The sequence below is a fragment of the Hippocampus comes genome, unplaced genomic scaffold (assembly GCF_001891065.2).
Source record: "Hippocampus comes isolate QL1 unplaced genomic scaffold, H_comes_QL1_v1.1 scaffold36, whole genome shotgun sequence".
Lineage (NCBI taxonomy): Eukaryota > Metazoa > Chordata > Actinopteri > Syngnathiformes > Syngnathidae > Hippocampus > Hippocampus comes.
Genome location: NW_017805695.1, coordinates 543,344 through 563,018, shown reverse-complemented (window position 1 = coordinate 563,018; position 19,675 = coordinate 543,344). Strand labels below are relative to the sequence as shown.

The window sequence follows — 19,675 nt, the reverse complement described above, 5'->3', positions numbered from 1 at the left end:
TTTTTTTTTTTTTTTTTACTGTCCAAGAATAAAGTGCAATTGCACCTCCACTACATTAAAGGGCAGTGACACTCTCATTGGCAGAGTGTGCACAGGGAGCATTCGTTTGGTGTTTTGTTTGCACTGAGCATGTGCGCTTTGCACACAGCATAGAGTATGAGTAAGAAGTGCAGACACGAAGTCGACAGCCGGAGAGAGACGGAGATAAAGAGGTCTCCTGAAAGCTAAAACGAGGAAATATGACGAAGCGAATGGAGCGCTTGGCTTCACTGTGACTACGGTGGTAGTGGAGGAAAGACCAGTATACCAACTGTGTCCAAAAATGTTGGCAGCGGACAGCATGAAGCCAAATAAATTAAGACATTACACCCCAATCACGCTGATAAGCCGCTTGCGTTTTTTTCAGCGAAAACGTGCCGAATATTGCCAACAATCATCCCACTTTGTGCCTGCTACTTGTAGCCATTAATCCAGACATCATCTTTGATTTTTAAAAAAAAATCATCACAAATGATTTTATACATTTTTTTTTTTTTGCAGATTAAAGGTTTTTTTCGTATTGTGCTCCTGAATTAATGTTGGTGATCAGTTTGAATGCATTATTATTTATTGATTTGATGTCATTTATTTTTCAGTCTTATATGGTTTGACATGGTCAGTGAAAAATTTTTTGTAGTTTTTACACCCCAATCACGCTGATAAGCCGCTTGCGTTTTTTTCAGCGAAAACGTGCCGAATATTGCCAACAATCATCCCACTTTGTGCCTGCTACTGTAGCCATTAATCCAGACATCATCTTTGATTTTTAAAAAAAATCATCACAAATGATTTTATATATATATTTTTTTTTTTGCAGATTAAAGGTTTTTTTCATATTGTGCTCCTGAATTAATGTTGGTGATCAGTTTGAATGCATTATTATTTATTGATTTGATGTCATTTATTTTTCAGTGTTATGTGGTTTGACATGGTCAGTCAAAAATTTTTTGTAGTTCAGATTTAATTTTATTTTTGAATTTCAGATACACTTAAAATCTTTTCTGTTACAGTTACTAAAGCTATTCTTTGTTGTAAGTTGGTCCATATTTCTTTTTTATTCTCTTATACCTTTATAAGGATACAGTGTTATGCAAAGATTTACTTGTAACAATTTTTTTGTCAAATGATACTAAATAATTTATAGTCGCGCGGGGGGGGGCGAGATGTTTTCTTTTTCCTGGGGGGGCATGACAGAAAATAATTGAGAAGCATTGAACTAAACTGACAGATGGACTATAACTTTTCGTAACAGGAAATATCCAACTTCTCTTTTCAGCTCCATGGCAAAGGCTGTAAATATGTACTTTTTTTTTTTTTTAATACATTTGAAAAAAATAGCAACAAAAAATGTGTTTCGGTTTGGGGTTTTTTTGTGTAGTATTTCCAGGAAAATGAATTACTTCAAATTTGGAAGAAGGCTCAAACATAACTTAAAGCTAAAGAAGTGATGCACGGAATACTTTCTGGATGGACTGTAGATAAATAAATTGTCTGCATGTCTTTTGTGTTGGTCTCACTGCTGACATGGTTCCTATCACTAATCACGGGCACCTGCCTACTCCCCTTCTCTTCTGAGGCTTACAATATCTTATGGAAAAACAAACGAGTGCAGGTAAGAAAAATGACCTTAAATGTTAAGTCTGGAAAGTCTCTCTGCTGAAACTATTTTCTCTCTCCGTTTTAAGATAGTACTGACCCCAATTTGTTTCCAAGAGTTATGCTGTTTCAGATGACACTTGCTTATCTAACTGTATTAAAAATGATGGAATATGCAGCCAGATCCATAAATATATTCATATCAAGGCAGTTTTCATATTTTTAACTCTTAAAAATCCCTACAGTGAATTTGAAATTAAACCAACAAAATGTGCTCTAATTGCAGACTTATAGCTTTTATTTAAGTTTATTTTCATCTAAAACAGGGAATGGTGGAGAAAGTCAAACGTTTCACAACGTGCCTCACATTTTTTTTGAGGGACCAGAATTAATGGGGTAATCAAGGCAATTTGGACAGGATCACAAAAGTCCATGTAACTCATGCCGAAAAACTAGAATTAGCTCACTTAAAAGAAAGTTTGTGCACACATTTTCACACCTTACTTAATAGCCAATGAGCAACAATGCGGGCTATTGCACTCAGTACGTTAAAAATGTTCAATACACTTTAAACCATTTCCAAAGGCAATAGGGGTGTTCACATGGCATCTTTTACTCCGGTGTAGGCCCCCGTAGAGCATTGACACGTACAAAGTTATACCGGTGTAGCCCCTGAAAACAGTTTAAACCGGAGCAAATTATTTAACCCTGCTCAGGAGGTGGTTTAAAAATTTACCCCGGCGTAAATGATAGTTTGCGGGGCAGCACCGATATAATATGGGAGGTGTTAACGCTACAGGGGTAGACTCGCTACGCGTGAGAAGAGTTGATTACATACGGGTATTGCATAAATTGCATCCTGGTATATTGCTCTTCCATGGCGACTAACAACAACACGTGCAATAGAAATGAACACAGGGGAGTGAACTGGGGCAACGATGAAACGTCAGCCCTGATAAGTACACTGTAATGCATAAGCATGTTTTATTTCCATATTGTTACTTATTATATATACTTATTATATTACTATCGTATTGCACGGCTGCAGAAACTGCCGTGTGAACGCAAGTGGGGCTGCACCGAGGTTAACACGCTTCTCTTTAGTAAGCAGCTTTCTATGTGTGAACGCTCAACAAAATTTACACTGGCGTAAGATACTGTATATCGCAACAAAATACATCGGTGCAGCGCTGATGCAAATGTGTGCCGTGTGAACAACCCTAATTACTCTTTTTTTAAGCTTGCAAATTACCTTGCCAACATTTCAATTATTTACACTTGTATTTAACCGTTTGTATTAACTTGACTACATGTTAAATCATATTAAGGCGACAGGGTTTTGGTTGACTATGCAAACAAAGCCTGACTATTATTTTGTTATATTTCAGAAATGGTAACAGAACAAAGGTTTTTGCACCAGACAGACAAAGATACAAGTGCATGACACATGTAACTGGATAAAAATGCATAAATGGTCTAGTCATTCTGTTTCTCCGTCCATCCAATCATGGATGCCAGGCCTCACTAGTTTCCTACCCCATTATCGGAGCATAAGCACTACTACCGGATGGTAGACAGTTAAAAATGCTACCGCTTTGTTCACCATAGTGTCCCAAGATGTTCAAGTCCGATGACACCACAAAGTTGATCGTTCATGTTCGTGAATTCTGGTGCCAAAGTACACATATGGACACACTTATGCTTGGACACGGTGTTTGTCATTGACAGTCCACAATCAACAAGAGATTCAATAACAAAACCATGCTCAGATTCATATTGGGGGGAGGGGGGGTGCTTGTCACACACGTTCAGGCCATTGCTCAAGTATTTGAACTCTAGCAGGGAGTCCACAGCAGGATTTCTCTCTTGCAAAGCTTGTGTTGGCTGCATGGACACAAACAGTCAAGGCTCCTTGACACACACACACACACACACACACACACACACACACACACACACACACACACACACACACACAAGCACACACTCAAAGGCAGGGGGATGCTACCTTGTCGCCCAGGGTGAATGTCAAAATACAGTACAACCACCAAGCTGGAGGCTTGATGTGAAGTTCCACATTCCTTGAGCCAGCAGTCATGGACATGTATTTGACTGCAAGGGTCCCTGCCTTTATCCATTGCTCAACTCACTTTGTACCTGAGCCCCTTGACCCTCTTAAGATTGGTGAGCCCATGGAAAGAATGAACTAGTCATGTTGCCTTTTCTAGCTCATAAATACCTACCCGACGGCTCTCATCATCCGATTGCCTGATGACCGGATTCTGGGCAAGGGGAAGTGATTTCCCTGTTTTTTTTTTGTTTTTTGTTTTTTTTTTGGGGGGGGGGGTTGTCCATAGTTTACAACAGCACTAAGTAATCTAAGTACACAAAATAATATACCGGTACTAAAATAGCATGCAAAGCATTGTGAATCTTACACTACGCAAAGCATTTTGAATCATCAAGACCTTTCCTCAGCTTCCTTGATCTTCTTCTGTCAACTTTTGTGGAGAAGCCTTCTGAATATGGTGCATTTTTTTTGCTTTTCAGTTGAAAATGCGTGCAGGTGGGATGAATGAGTCATCCAAATGGAAAAAGCAGAAACGTTCACCAAAGCCACCTCGCCACACGGTGCGAAGTGCCTCTGCACAGGTGGACCCTACCCAGTCTACCAACCTCAGTAATACCAACCTATCTGGTAAGCTGTTTCAAGCATTTGTTTAAAGAAGTTATTTTTTTCCCAATGACCCAATGTTACCTAATATTACTGCTCCTGCCTCCAAATTCATCTGATCAACTCTTCTCAGCATTGTATCTTTCCCTTGAGCTGTCCTTGTCCTCTGTTTAGGCGGAGTTGTCTTAACGGAGCAAAGGTGTTCACTACCAGCCTCAGACAGTGCTGGATCTTCTGTCTCTAGTCCCACAACGACAGACAGTGGCCTCGACTCCTGCTCCAAAGCCACTTCTCGGGAGGATCTCTCTGACCTGGATCAGTGTAGCTTGTTTGCAACTACGCCTGGCAATGCTAACCCACTCCTAGACACAGATCCTGGCTCTCCAAATGCACAGGTGAGCCTGCAGTCATATTTTCTACGTGGCCAATACGTGACTACTAAACTGAGGATGTTATGTCTTTTTCCATATTAATGAAGTCTGAGGATGGCCCGGCTCAATCAGCATCAGTAGAGTCCATCCCAGAGGTTCTCGAGGAAAAAGACTCAATTACAGAACATTCAAGTAACGTCTCTGTGCCTGACATGGACTACGTCAATCCCCGAGGTGTCCGATTCACACAGTCCACACAAAGAGATGGTAAGAGTTTTCACAAAGTGTACCAGGTTTTTTCATTACATCATTTGATCTGAAAAATAGAATTCCATGACAACTGTAGTGGTTATAGAGCATACATATTTTTGTAAATTCTCATATTTAAGCTTGAGCTTCAAAGGTGGTGATCACTAATGTTTGAAAATTCCATGTCATAAGATAGAGTGTGAAATTTCAGTTCTGAATGTCATACACTCGTCTAAGGCTGGGGGATTTTGTGAACATGATTACAGATCGCAATACAGTACTTCAAATTTCAGGTCTCCCATGTTGATTGAGCTTATTTCCTCAATCAAACGATGGGAATGTGTGCATCGACCTTTTCCTCTTTCTGTAGCATATTGCAGGAATTTGTCCTGTTTGTCTCAGTTTTTGTTTTCTTTTATCTGTTACAAAAAGTAATAATTAAAAATTAAATAACATCCGATGTTTCACTGCAGTTCTAACAAATTGTGTGGCTCTTTTACACTGCAAGCCTATATTGAGTCTGCAAAGGCTAGCCATAGCTGGTTGGCATTTGGCAGATACTTTTTCTGTGTATTTTAATTTCATCATTTTATTTATTTATTTTCTACACTGTTCTACAATTTCTACTGATTTTTTTCCAGATATTTTGCTGTTTTCATCTTATTTGTTTTTGTATTTGTAGCACTTCATATGTTAATATAATGTATTCTCCAGTTTGTTTATTTTTATTATTGTGATTATTTATACAGATGCCTGAAAACTGGCAGTTTAAAAATGATTTTTTATAAGAAGCGAGCTTGGACGTAATTGTAAACTTTATCATGTGTTTTTTAAAATATTTTTATTTGATTTTATTTCTTCCTTTTTTCTGTATTTATTAATTTTTGCCATGTTGCCCAGCCCTGTCATCACTTTTGTTATCTTTTTAGGTGCATCCCTCATTCCCTATGGTCTGCCATGTCTAAGGGAGCTCTTCCGGTTTCTAATCTCATTGACCAACCCTCATGACCGCCACAACACTGATGCGATGATGCACATGGGCCTGCAACTGCTGAATGTAGCCCTGGAGTCTGCACACTTTGTCAACTACCAATCTTTGCTTGGACTGATCAAAGATGAGCTATGTAGACATCTTTTTCAGGTAAAGGAGAATCAGAACCGAATAATGTAATTCATTGAACAGTACAGTGGATATGAAAAGTCGACTCACTGTTGTTCAAATGCCAGGTTTTTGCGCTGTTAAACTCGAAGAAAAAAATATTTATTCCACAGTTAATGACACAGATTCAGCTAGACTTAAAAACAAACTTCATAAGAGTGAAATCGAACAGTTACAACAAGCAGAAAATCGGTGTCGCACCAGTGCAGCACATCTTGATGTGGCAATATTTGTCCACCTTTCCAAAAAAAAACAAATATCAATCAGATTGCGACGAGTGAATGTCTGATGAAAAGCACTCTTCGCCTCACCCCACAGATCCTCAGTCGGGTCCAGGTCTGGATTCTGGTGTGATCATGTCAAAACTTTCATCATTTTCTAGTCAAGTCATTCCTTAGTTGATTTCAATATCTGCTTAGGGTGGTTGTCATGATGAAAGATGAAGTTCCTATTCATCTTCAATTTTCTAGCAGAAAACATTTTGTGCTAACACTAAATGTTACAGTAGAGCCTCAGTCTCAAACTAAGGTATACTTACCTTTGTGCGTGTGTGTGTGTGTGTGTGTTTGTGTGTGTGTGTGTGTGTGTGTGCGTGCGTGCGTGCGTGCGTGCGTGCGTGCGTGCGTGTGTGTGTGTGTATGTGCACGTGTGTGGTTAAAAATAGTGTAACATAGAAATAAGTGAAAGCACACTGTTACCATAATTTCTCCAGTATAAGATGCATTTTTTTTATTTGCAAAAAATGATGCAAAATCATGGGGGGGTTTCATCACGTAGTACAGATGTTTACCTGGTACCTAGGGATTGCAAAAAGGTGTACTTTCATTCCAGTATGATATTTAATGCCTCGTGGTACAGATTTACATATATATATTAACTCACGATGTAATGAAAACAGCAGTATTGCAATATTATAACATTTTAATTGCCACAATATCGTCATGTCTTGGAATTAAAAGCACCAATTCTCTTAAATAGACCAGTGTTTTTCAAACTTTTTTGAGCCAAGGCACACTTCTTTCATTGAAAAAAATCTCGCGGCACACCACTAGCTGAAATGTGAAAAAAAAAACGCTTATTTTAACAACGTGTTATACTGTTACTATCACCGTTTTTAACATTGAAGAATGATGTTATAACAGCTTAAATTGGAATTAAATGAGCACAAAGGAAAAAGTATTTTCGAATAGGTCATATTTATTGTTTCACTGTCGTCCTGAATTCATGCGGCACAAATTCGCTTGTCTCTAGTGGTCGAAACACAAGGCAATTGGCTAGCTGTTGCTGCTCTCTAGCGGTATGGGAGGGTACTAAACGATTACCTTCTGGGCGATAGACAGCACAGGCATACAAATTGGATATTTTACCGCGGCACACTTGACAATGTAAGGGTTTGAAAAACACTTAAATAGACCACATAATTTTCCATGCGTGCATTCCAGCACACTCTGGTGGTCAGTTTATCAATGCAGTTTACGTTGAAATTCATTTAAGACCCACGCTAATCACCATGTGGAGGGGAGCATAAAACATTTGAGTTGCTCCACAAAAGACTTGATTCACAATGCGTGTGTGAAATAACATAGCAAGTTTGTGGCTCAATATTAAGTGTTGATTGTGTTATCAGCTGAACACAGCATTGTGAACTACATCGACCATGATACCTTGCGCTGCACCAGCCACTACGAACAGACAATAAAATGATATCCTTCCTATTTCTTTGTCACTACTTTTATTTACAAAAGACAATACTGTGCTCCCACCCCTCATATGAGTATTTCTTTCGTATTTCACGTGGTGATGTTGGTGACCCCTGATCGAGGGTAATACAACCTGTTGGAAGTGGAAAAAAATCAAATAATGTGACATTGGCTTAATTTTTTTAATAGAATCCGATTTGTGCAAGTCATTACAGATTCAAAATGTGAATTTAATGCACCCTTTACATTTTAGGGAATGTTTGCCTAATATAGATTGAAGAATGATGTTATAACAGCTTAAATTGGAATCAATGTTTGCCTAATATAATGTGAACACTTTTTCTCAGCATAACAACATTTAGTAGTTGTGTTTCAGTTCCAAAAACTTGAAAATTAAATACGTAAAATTTAAGAAAAGTACCAAATTATAATGACAAGTGGAAAGCGAAATGTAATACTTTGGAAAGTGGTCCAGATGAGGGTGAATAACATAACTATTTTTTTGTCCTTTCTTTCTTTTAGCTGCTAAGCATGGACCGTATGAACCTCTATGCTTTGTCGTTACGAGTGTGCTTCTTTCTCTTTGAAAGCATGAGAGTGCATCTTAAATTTCAGCTGGAGGTAATGTCAGTATTCTTTATTCGTCATGTACAATCTTCCTTAAGACTTCATAATCATCACAAAATATGCTTCCACCTGACAGATGTATCTGAAGAAACTGATGGACATAATCACATCAGAGAATATGAAGCTGCCCTATGAAATGAAGGAAATGGCTCTGGAGGCACTGGTTCAGCTGTGGAGGATCCCCAGCTTTGTTACTGAGCTGTACATCAACTATGACTGTGACTTCTACTGCTCAAATCTCTTTGAAGACCTTACCAAGCTGCTGTCAAAGGTAGCTTCCCCTTGAAGGAGACACATTGATACATTTAAGGATGGATTAATTCAAACTTTTTTTTTTCTTCTTTTCTTCAATTGCTTCAGAATGCATTCCCTGTATCAGGGCAGCTCTACACCACTCACCTGCTGTCACTCGAAGCTCTACTAACTGTGATTGACAGCACTGAGGCTAACTGCCAAGCCAAAGTGCTAGACAACACCGCTCGCAAAGACCAGTCAGAAAAACTGCCAGTGGAGGAAGAAAATGTGATGAAAAATGGAATCGATGCTACAACTGGTAAACTATCCCAATATTTCATTGTGTGAATCTTTTTGGGGATCTAACAAGTGCGGGTTTATTTATTTATTTATTTGCCTCATTATCTCAACATTTTGTGTACACGTTAATTGATTATATTTTTTAACCACACGTTTCTCAGATCTTATTCAAGAAGGCAGTACAAATGGCTTGAGTTTTCCTCTCGTGGATCGTGGTCCAGGATGCCCACCAACCAGTGGAAATCTGATGGCAGAAAAGATGAAATTGTGTAGAGAGGATCAAGGAGAGTGTGACACCAGTAAGGCTAGAGACCTGCATGGTTTTTATGATATAAAAAGAAAAAGGTCAACTAAAACTTAATTGTACTTCACATTGTTTCTTTCAGCTGACAAGAAGATCTTGAAAAACCCTCAGCGTTTCTCATCAAGTTTACCTGATTCCCAAGAGTTGCTCGAAATCAGAACAAAGAAAAAGGTGATATATATACATATATACATATACACACACAAACACACACACACTCACAATACATCGCTGTAGTTTGCAGAGGTGGGTGTGTCAGTAAACGTTACCGGTCCGTCATTCGCCAGCAGTCGGGCCACCCAACCATGATCAGCAGTCCAAGATTATTTCAAGCTGAACCAAAACTGTAATCGTTAGTCCTTCAACCGTCATCATTATTTTAATCAGCCTTCATATTACAGTTCATCACCACAATTTTTTTAAGACCATCAGTTGTTTTTCAAATGTATTTTCTTCTTGTTCTTCGGCGGCGGCGTTGTGTCAGTAAGAGCCAATTGGCGTTGAACGTCCAACTAAGTTAGATGCAGCACAAAGCAGACACACATCCAAATAAATGTTAAAAAATCATGCACAGCGTGGTGATTGGGACATTATATGACATTGTCATTCCTGTCTGTGGGACTGGCTCCCGATTCTAGCCCTAATCCATCAAAATTGTTGAAATGCATAACTGTTCAATTCTTCAATAAATAACGTGACACACAACAACTTATGTACAACTCCTGACAGGCTGCAAGAAGTTGCTGCTTTGTTTCACATGTTTATTGAAGCACTGAACAGTTATGCAGTTGAACAATTTTGATGTAGCTTGGGACGAATCTGCAGACAGAAACAAAAAAAATTACGAGACTGACCTTACCCAAACAGCAAAGACTGGAATCGGGAGCTCATTAACCTGGAAACCAGTTTAACCATAGCACCAGGGAAGACCTCAAATAAGAGCAAGCTTGGAGAATCAGAACAGAGATTTAGTTCGCAGCCAACACTGTTAGGTCACCAGATTGAATAGTGTTGAAACTTTTTTTTCTGTTGGAGGACGAGGAGACCATCCTCTGCTCTGCTTGGCTTGCCTGGTGTATTCAATCCTGCGAGTCAAGCACGCGCAAGACAGTGCGCATTTTTCAGTCACTCAACGGCAAAACGAGAGTCCATCGGTGATGTACTGATAAAGTAGATCCGCCGGTACTGACCCGGTTAGTGACGATGCCAGTGACGATGCCCACCTCTGGTGTTTTGGACACAGCAGAGTGCATATGTAATTATATCGTTCATTTTCCCTTGTTCATAGCTGCTGATAGCAGGAACAGAGCAATTTAATCTGAAACCAAAGAAGGGAATCCAGTTCCTTCAGGAGAAAGGGCTTCTCAGTAATCCAATGGATAACAACCAAGTGGCCCAGTGGCTTCGAGAAAATCCCCGATTGGACAAAAAGATGATCGGGGAATTCGTCAGTGATCGCAATAATATGGAGCTCCTCGACAGCTTTGTCAAGTAAGATGTTCACAAAACGTTGAACAATTTTCAATTTAGTTGTTGATTGCCAACTTTAAGATTGTTGAGTTTTGGTGGTGATTAACTTTTAAACATTTGTGAGAGCCTTGAATGTTCACTTCTTTATACAGTAAATATGAACTGTGTTGCAGCACGTTCGCCTTCCAGGGGCTTCGAATAGATGAGGCCTTGAGGCTTTACCTCGAGGCTTTCAGGTTACCCGGAGAGGCTCCAGTCATCCAAAGACTTCTGGAAACATTTACAGACAACTGGCATGTAAGACATAGTCTGTCCCTTTTTTTAAATCATTATATTTACATACACGTGTATATTTAGAATGAGATGTATAGTGTATCATATTGCATGTGTTACAAAAGCAATCTTTATCTAATTTATCTTCTCTGAGCTACTTTGCACAGTGAATATGCCAGGGAGCTACTCATGTTTAGTAACTGCATTAATTTGCATAAAATAATTGCATAAAACATTTTAAATATATTCCTGTATAAAAACTGAGGTATTATTCACCAACAAGCATATGCTTACTTCATCCTGAGCGTTTTCAAACATCAAATAATCACTACCTTTTCTTTTCCATCGAACATCCCAGCACCTGTTCAGCCAAGTTGGAGAGTGGTTCGGTCTTCTCTTGCCTAACCTCTCATGACAGACAGACCCACTGCACAATTGTTGGATTGATAGCTAGTTGAAAAATAGTGATTTAATCTCAAGAGGCGGTGGGACACCCATGATTTTGATTGGATGAAAATATATATCCGTTATACCAAGTATTAAATCAAAGATGAACTATTAACAATTCAAGAACCAAACAGAAATCTGTATTGTACATAAACTACTATGATAAAGAACACAGCAGAAAGTAATCTATTACAACAAAAATCTATTCATTTGCCAAGTAAACCTGCTCGATGATGAATTGACTCATTTCGATGCGGCATAACAGCAGCTCTGCTCTGAACCTCTCCCGGATGACAGAGTTCCTCATCCTATCTTTAAGCAGAGATGAAAGTCCTCCGGATTTTCCCGGAATTCCGGGTTTTTCAAATTTTTATGGAAATTTCTCCGGAGAATTGAGGAAAATTTGCATAAAATTAATCCGGATATTAGTTGACAACATTGAACGAAGACGCGTTTGAGTTCGTTGTATTGCTTTCACGAGCGTAGCCATATTGAGGCACTAACACTAATAACAGTAAAGAGATTTTTGTTTGTGTAATAACGACAGAAGACATGATGGCGTTTGACTAATGGTTTAGTAGAACGAATGGCAACTCGCAACAACAGTAGCAAGCGTCATTTTGCCTCTTGGGTTATACCATCTCAACTAGAACGTGGAGGATAGTCCCCAAACAATTTTCGTCCCTTTATAAACACACCTGCTAAACCCCAGTGGAACGAATAAAAGACGCCGTCAACAAGACAGTTGTCGTAAAAAATATATTTGGCCAAAAAGGGAAAAACACAGATTGGCAGAAAATCGTGTCCGTCCGACTTCGAGTGTCGTCTCGACTAACTTAGCTTAGCTGTTGTCGTGTGTGACGTCATTTGCGTCGACGCTGATTGGTTGAAATCAAAAGACGCGCTTGCGTACATCCTCGCTTAGTTTGAGTGGCGTCGCCACAACAGTAATACCCTCGCCTCGCATTCTCATGGCCTCGCCATATCTCGGAGATTTCGAAATTTCGGCCCGAACGGAAGCTACAAAGGGTACACGTGTGCACACAAAAGGAAGATTAATCATTGAATGTCGAGTATTTGAATAGCGTTTTGCGTAAACTAATTCATGCGTGATCGGCCAAGTGCGATATATATATATAATTTTTTTTTTTTTCCGGAATTTTCAGAAAAGTCCACTTTCATCTCTGCTTTAAGGGAGAGCCTGTACACACTACAAAGGAAACTCATTTCAGCCACTTGTATCGGTGATCTTGTTCTTTCAGTCACGACCCACACCTTGGGTCCATAGATTGCCCAGGAAATCGGCATCCACATAACAACAGATGCTTGCACCATGCTTGTGGTCAGTTCTCAATTCTCCTTAACTTGTGAACGAGACCTCCAACATTAAAGTCAACAAAGCACTTTCAGGAGAAAAACACATTGCTCTTTCTGAATCTGAGGTTCAGTTTACCAACAAATTGACTTTACTACAGGGTCTGAGAAATACCATCCCTCTGTAGTCGGAACACACCCCCAGTCCGCTTTCTTAAAAAAGGAGTTAAACACCGTAATCTGCCAATCCAGCGTCACTGTCGCCGATGTCCATGCGATGTTGCCAATAGGTGTCAACCAAGGTAATCTGACAATTTCCCGCGGGTGAATGTCATCCATCCCCAGGGGTCTGCCATTGAGGACCTTTGAACCACCTCAGCGACCTCACTGCCAGAAATTGGCAAACCAACTAAAGAGTCTCCAGATCCGGCTTTTTCAATGAAAGACGTGTCTGTGGAATTGAGGATGTTTTTGAATTATTATTCCCACTGATTCCCAAAGTCCCAAGTCTTGGTCTGCAGCGCCTCATCCCAGCTATACACATTGTGTCACTGCTCCCCTCTCGTCATTCGCAAATCACTCTCCATGGCCTCTCTGACCTTCCTCCACGCCTAAATGTCTGTCCTAAGCGACAACTAAAGCTGCAGTCCGCATGGCCTGCTGCTACCCATTGGCTGTTTCCAAACTTCTCCTGGCCAAAAATACCTGAACTCTGGTTTCAGTTTGGTGGACTCCCTCACCGCCAGTGACCACCAACAGGTTCGGGGCACCGACGACCGAGGTCCAAATGTTTTATTTGCAATCGGAGTTCATTCAGGCCCTTCTTCAATCGGTCCTTAAACTAGGACCTGTTTGTTCTGAGTGACATAGCAGGGACAGAAAGCCTCCGACAACATTGCCGTTATTTTCATTGGGGGGACACAAACCGTCCTACCATGATAAGGCTAAGTGTGTGGAAGAGAATGAATAACATTGCATGTGGAAAATGGATTTCCATATACTCCTCCCACAAAGGACTGTCAAATGTTTATAAATGGATACTAGCCTTTAACTACAATATGTCATATTTACATGCTAATGTTCATTTATACTTATTGTACATCGAAAATTAAAAAAAAGGTGTGTTTTGCAGGCGCTCTTAAATGCCTAACATTTGCACTTTTCATGCGCAAAGCTTTTGCGCAGGGCTCACCTACTCTGGTCCTCGAAGGCCCTTATACTGCATGTTTTAGATGTTTCCCTCTTCCAACACACCTGATTGAAATGAACAGGATCATTATCAGGCTTCTGCAGAGCTTGCTGATGAGCTGATCATTGTAATCAATTGTGTTGGAGACGGGAAACATCTAAAACATGCAGAACAGGGCCCTAACACTTTAGTTAGGTCATTGCTGATATTGGCACCTTCATGTATACTGTACATAGCACAACCTAAATTCGATCTAAATTGTCTTGACACACATCTGCCAACAATGCCAACTTTGTGAAATATAACCTTTTCCATGACCAGCTCATTTCAGCTGGTGTAAAGTTGGTGAGGATGGTGACAACATAAGTCAAAACCTGTCACATGATTAACCCTCCATTTTATAGTCGTTGGATGACATCAGTTTTAAAGACGGTGTGTCCCTGTCAAACACACAGGCACTTGCACGAGGGAAAAAGGCCGACTCTATTGCTTGAACATTTGTCTTCCCAAAATAGCATGAGAAACCATGTGACCTGGAAACTATTCCTAGTAGTGACCTTTTCTTGGATTGAACACGTAAAACAAAAATAGTCATCTTCAAAGCCTCACTGAGTCATTAAAGGTAATGACTTGGTGAATTGGTTTTCCACTCGAGTGGGTCTATTTAAAATTGATGATCTGATTCAACTTTTGTATGACATCAATCACAATTAATTACCTGTTTACATTTATCATTTGGCTCTCATCACGACATAATCTCTACTCCTTTTACTACTTTTTTGTCTTTGCAGAAAGTAAATGGCTCTCCCTTCCTGACGAATGATGCAGGATTTGCCTTGGCCTATGCTGTTATAATGTTGAACACTGACCAGCATAATCACAATGTCCGAAAGCAGAATATCCCTATGACTGTAGAGGTTAGTGATCTCTCACTCTCTCAACGACTCTCACTCACTCAGTCACTCTCAAGTGAACAATTGTTGTTGTTATTCTGCCCAACTTTGAGATTTCACACAAACAAAATTACTAATCATAGTAATTCTATACAATCTACTAATTTGCAACACTGGTATTCTCATTTGTACCTTGATGCATTATGTGTTGACTCTTAAATATATTTCCATGTATTTCTTCAATTAAAAAAAATACTTTTTGATTGCCAGTACAACCCGAGTAAAGATTATATTAGATCATTTTAGGCTTTAAAATTAAAAGTGCACATTCCATACTAATTAACTTGAAGCTTCCTAGTCTTCATATATCAGTTGTTTTTCTCTGTTGTCTCCGCGGTGCATGCCAGTGTCCGATGGTATGACATTCCTCTGGGAGTTGTAGCATTTGCACTGGTGCAGTTTGGCGGCTCAGAAAGCCCTCAGTCAACAGCTGTAGCCAGTGGTGGTCTGTCTGAGCGGTGAACTCGTAAATAGGCAGCCGAGGGTCCGGGGGAGGCACACTGTTTTCATCTGTTGTCCCTACCTATGTTTTTGGCGGCTTCGATGGCAGATTGTGAAGATGAAACGGGCTCTGAGGTTTTGTTAATGGGCCACACGTCTTTATTAATAAATGGCAAGTTCTTATTTTCTAGCTGTCCCTGCTTCGTTTTTTCATGGCTGTTGATCGTCCATGAGGCTCCAATTCCTTTCGATAATCGCATTTCCAAGAGGGCACTTGTAGTTTGGGGAAGAAGACATTTGACCTGTTGGCTCAGAGAATAGGAAAGGGGTTGCTGAACAATAGTTTAAAGAGGCCCAATAAAAGTGGCGCCGAACACTAAAGTTAGTTAGCAGCTTGCAATGAGAAGTATTCAACAGAGCATATGTTGGCACTGTAGTTATTTTGGTCGTGGGAAAACTATGCAGAGCATCAGTGTGTAAATCAGAGCCTTTTATGAAGTTCGACAGTGGGATGGTGTCTTTTCAGAGAGACATAGGTCAGGTGAGTTCTGTAATGTTAAATTTGCGTGAAACATGCTGCCCCTCTTTCAACGATTCTGTTTTTGTCCACTTGGTGGTGTGAGAACACTGTGTTACTATATGACAGGAAAGCATTGGACAACGCAACTTGTTCTGCCACTCTTTGCCAGCAAGCCCAAGACCGGTATCAAAAAATGTCTTTCCTAAGATAATTATGTTCAGTAGTTACTGAATTCATGCGTTATTCATCCTTCACCAAATCCTTCCAACATCCAACTTGAGGCTGTCAATTATCACTAAGTCATTGTGTTTATTTGCAGAGGGATCTTTGCCATAATCCTTATTTTGGAATCTTAAACATATTAAGTGACACATAATGTGTGTACCCACCCGGAACCCCATTAATTGTTCAGTGGATGCTCAGTTAAACTAAAGGCATCATACTTTGTTTTATTAACTGAAATTCATTGACAGGGACCAAGTCTTGAAATAACTTTTTTTTTTCTTTAAGGAGCCAATTTGGTAATCGGGGACTTAATTTGAGTACCATTTCTTTTCAAATTTTGAGGGGCATTTTTTTTTACCGTTAATCCCTGAAACAAAGATTTTAATAAACAATAAAAATCCAGCAATGTAACAGACGATTTGAAAGTAGCGTTGCAGCCAATGAAATATTTGAGGATATTTTACTATAAGTGTGCTGCTGAAAATTCGATTGAAATGAATATTCGGATAAAGTGTATTTTTGCATGACTAATGACCTACTATGAATAGTAAAGAAAAAATAAGTCAAGTCAGCTTTATTGTCAAATATGCTCTCTGTACAACATTCAGCACAGATGAAACTTCTTTCCTCACAACCACAGTGCAAACATGCAGTGCATTGAAAATACACACAGCTAAAAATAAGGGCAGCGAAACTGCATAAATCAGACATTTCTCTGAATAACAAGTGGCTAATTGCAGCGCTACCAACCAGCAAAAGCTTCCACAGGGTTCGAGACTTATGTTTTTTATGGTGGTTATGGCAATGGTTGCAATAGCTTTCCCCAAACTGTTGTTAGTCACAGTTGGTAACAAGCCAGAAAATTGCCGGTACCCACAACCAACAAAGACAAAGGCCTGCGCAGAGGTAATGTTGATACATTGACATTGTCGATGCAGAGAAGCCGCGTAGGACCCAAGATAAGGTAAATTGACCATTAGTGACACCATGAACCTTGGGAAGAGCAAGGTCCATGTTGTTTACGGTTAGCGCACGGTGCTTGCCACATAGACGGCTGCGTGTTTATAGGTGGCGTTAAATGTCAAATTTATTTTGATTTGCAAGCTATGATGTGAACCTGCTTATTTCAAGCCTTGGTACAGGATATCATTGAATTGCTTAACATTTTTGCTCTAGAAGAATTAGTTGTAGAGGAAGATTCATCAAATAAGGTGTCCTACTTGTTTTTGTTTTCAACAGCAATTCAAGAAGAATCTGAAGGGAGTTAATGGAAACAAAGACTTTAACCAGGACATGCTAGAGGATATCTACAATGCAATCAAGTAAGCTTGAGTACTATACAGGTCTTTAAAAATATTTCCAATTTTGAAAAAAAAATATCCAACACACCTCTGTGGTTTATGGTGTTTCAGAATGTTCTAAAGCAAGCCCATTTTTTGATAGAAGTGTGGTCTTGTATAATATTTAAATACAGGAGCGTGGCCTTGTGGTATATGTAAATAGAAAGCAAGCACGTTCCTGACTTTGAAGATTCAAAGATTACATCACAAAATGGTATATGCTGCCACAGAAGGCACATTTTATTCACCAACTAGTGTTGCAGCACAATGAGCAACTGCAGAGTCTATATATTGCTTGAAGATACGTCAACAAGACTGACAAACCAGGACCTGCACCTGACTTGACCAACATTACAATATGCATTTAGCGTGTAACAGTTCTGCAGACATAATTGCTCCAAGCACTTTTTTTGCTTCAGTATCTGCTTGTGGTTTAACTCCGAAACATCTTTGTTCACATCTTAAAATCCAGCATTAATCTTCCTTTTGCAGGAATGACGAGATTGTGATGCCAGATGAGCAGTCTGGTTTAGTGAAGGAGAACTATGTCTGGAGTGTGCTACTACATCGCGGTGCTACAACAGAGGGGATGTTTCTTCACCTGCCACCTGGCAGCTATGACCATGACTTATTCACCATGACCTGGGGTCCTACTATTGCCGCCCTCTCCTATGTCTTTGACAAGAGTCTGGATGACAACATCATTCAAAAGGCCATTACCGGCTTTCGGTACTGTACATATGTGGACAATTTGTTTGAACTGGGAAGATGCTTAGCAATATGGAAAATATATATATATACAGTCAAACCTCGGTTTTCGTCCATAATCCATTCCAGAAGGCTGTTCGAAAACCGAAATTGTTCGAAAACCAAAACCACGCTCTTTTTAAAATAAAAATGTTAACTCAACACGTCTGCTCACAATGGAAAGCAACACGAGGAAGCGTCAAATCCTCGTCTACCCGAGGAAGCGTCACTTCCTCGTGTAAGGAAGGCGAGAGGAGTCAAGTGGTGCATTCAAGTGCGCTCAGTTTGTTCGAGAACCGAAATTTGTTCGTCATCCGAGGCATAGAAAACTCGAAATTATTGGTCGAAAACCGAATTGGTCGTGAACCGAGACGTTCGAAAACCGAGGTGTGACTGTATGTGTGTGTGTGTGTGTATATATATATATATATATATATATATATATATATATATATATATATATATATATATATATATATGAAACTTATCATCCACTCAATCAGCTAGCTTTTTTTTAAATACTTCCAGATACAGATAAATAGGATACAACCGAAAATCTATCAAAAAACATACAAATATACTGATTCACCAATAGATTTATTGGAAAATATATATGCTGTACACACTATAAACGAAAAAGTGGCATATAAGAGGCAGCCATATCTTTGTCTCTAGATCTGAGACTGTTATCCTGTAGCACTTACTTTAAAGCACTATTCTTTTAGCTTTTGATTAGGTTCAATGTCAGAACTAGCCAGTCCATGTCCTGCATGTACAGCAAGTCTTTCAGCTGAGGTTTAAGGCTTTCAAATGTTAATTTTTCTTTGTTTATTTTGTTTTTGAATGATTGGTTCCCACCATTTAATATGAATGGCCGCTTACAAAGCTTTCCAGAACATATTCAATGAGTCTTTTGCGTTGTAGAATATGTATTCTTCTTACAAGCACCTCTACAATATATGTGACGAAACACACTTAAAATAGGTGCTTGTTTGAAAAAATGTTTTTTTTAATAAATTATGGTTCTGAAGATAATAGTATAGTTCATCATGCTAGTATTGCTAACACTTGCGGTCATGCTGAAATTGTATACAAATGTGTTTGCCTCTGCAGGAAATGTGCCAAGATAGCAGCTCACTATGGATTTAACGATGTTTTTGACAATCTGATCATCTCGCTTTGCAAGTTTACCACTCTGAGCAGTGAGGTGAGAAAACTTTGCATTTGTCACTGTGATCTGTTATGAATTGGCAAAATCTTGTTCATAATGACATGGCAAGATATTTTATTTGGTACTGTAACCATAATTTTACTCATGAAATACAAAAACAAGCTGTCTGATGCGGTCACACATTTTGGTGAATTTGTGGTCTGATGTACAACCCATACACCGTATTTTTGAATAGCTGTGCTCTAGAGCAGGGGTCCCCAACCGCCGGTCCGCGGACCGGTACCGGTCCGCCGGGCATTTGGTACCGGGCCGCACAGAAAGAACTTGCCTTA

At 39.5% G+C, this 19,675-nt stretch overlaps 1 protein-coding gene across 6 annotated transcripts in view; it reads left to right on the top strand.

Annotated features, from left to right (window-relative positions):
* Positions 1–19,675, top strand: part of gbf1 (golgi brefeldin A resistant guanine nucleotide exchange factor 1) — a 96,207-nt gene that overhangs the window by 60,259 nt on the left and 16,273 nt on the right. For 4 of the 6 annotated variants that reach the window (XM_019882086.1, XM_019882089.1, XM_019882088.1 and 1 more), the window contains 16 exons: positions 1,616–1,651; positions 4,186–4,333; positions 4,484–4,704; positions 4,788–4,947; positions 5,859–6,070; positions 8,311–8,409; positions 8,492–8,686; positions 8,776–8,968; positions 9,111–9,248; positions 9,336–9,424; positions 10,542–10,744; positions 10,897–11,020; positions 14,738–14,863; positions 17,325–17,407; positions 17,918–18,154; positions 19,286–19,379. In XM_019882086.1, coding sequence (XP_019737645.1) covers positions 1,616–1,651; positions 4,186–4,333; positions 4,484–4,704; positions 4,788–4,947; positions 5,859–6,070; positions 8,311–8,409; positions 8,492–8,686; positions 8,776–8,968; positions 9,111–9,248; positions 9,336–9,424; positions 10,542–10,744; positions 10,897–11,020; positions 14,738–14,863; positions 17,325–17,407; positions 17,918–18,154; positions 19,286–19,379 — 2,358 coding nt within the window. The remainder of the gene's footprint in view (positions 1–1,615; positions 1,652–4,185; positions 4,334–4,483; positions 4,705–4,787; positions 4,948–5,858; positions 6,071–8,310; positions 8,410–8,491; positions 8,687–8,775; positions 8,969–9,110; positions 9,249–9,335; positions 9,425–10,541; positions 10,745–10,896; positions 11,021–14,737; positions 14,864–17,324; positions 17,408–17,917; positions 18,155–19,285; positions 19,380–19,675) is intronic. The other 2 variants (XM_019882091.1, XM_019882090.1) reach the window with 1 other exon arrangement.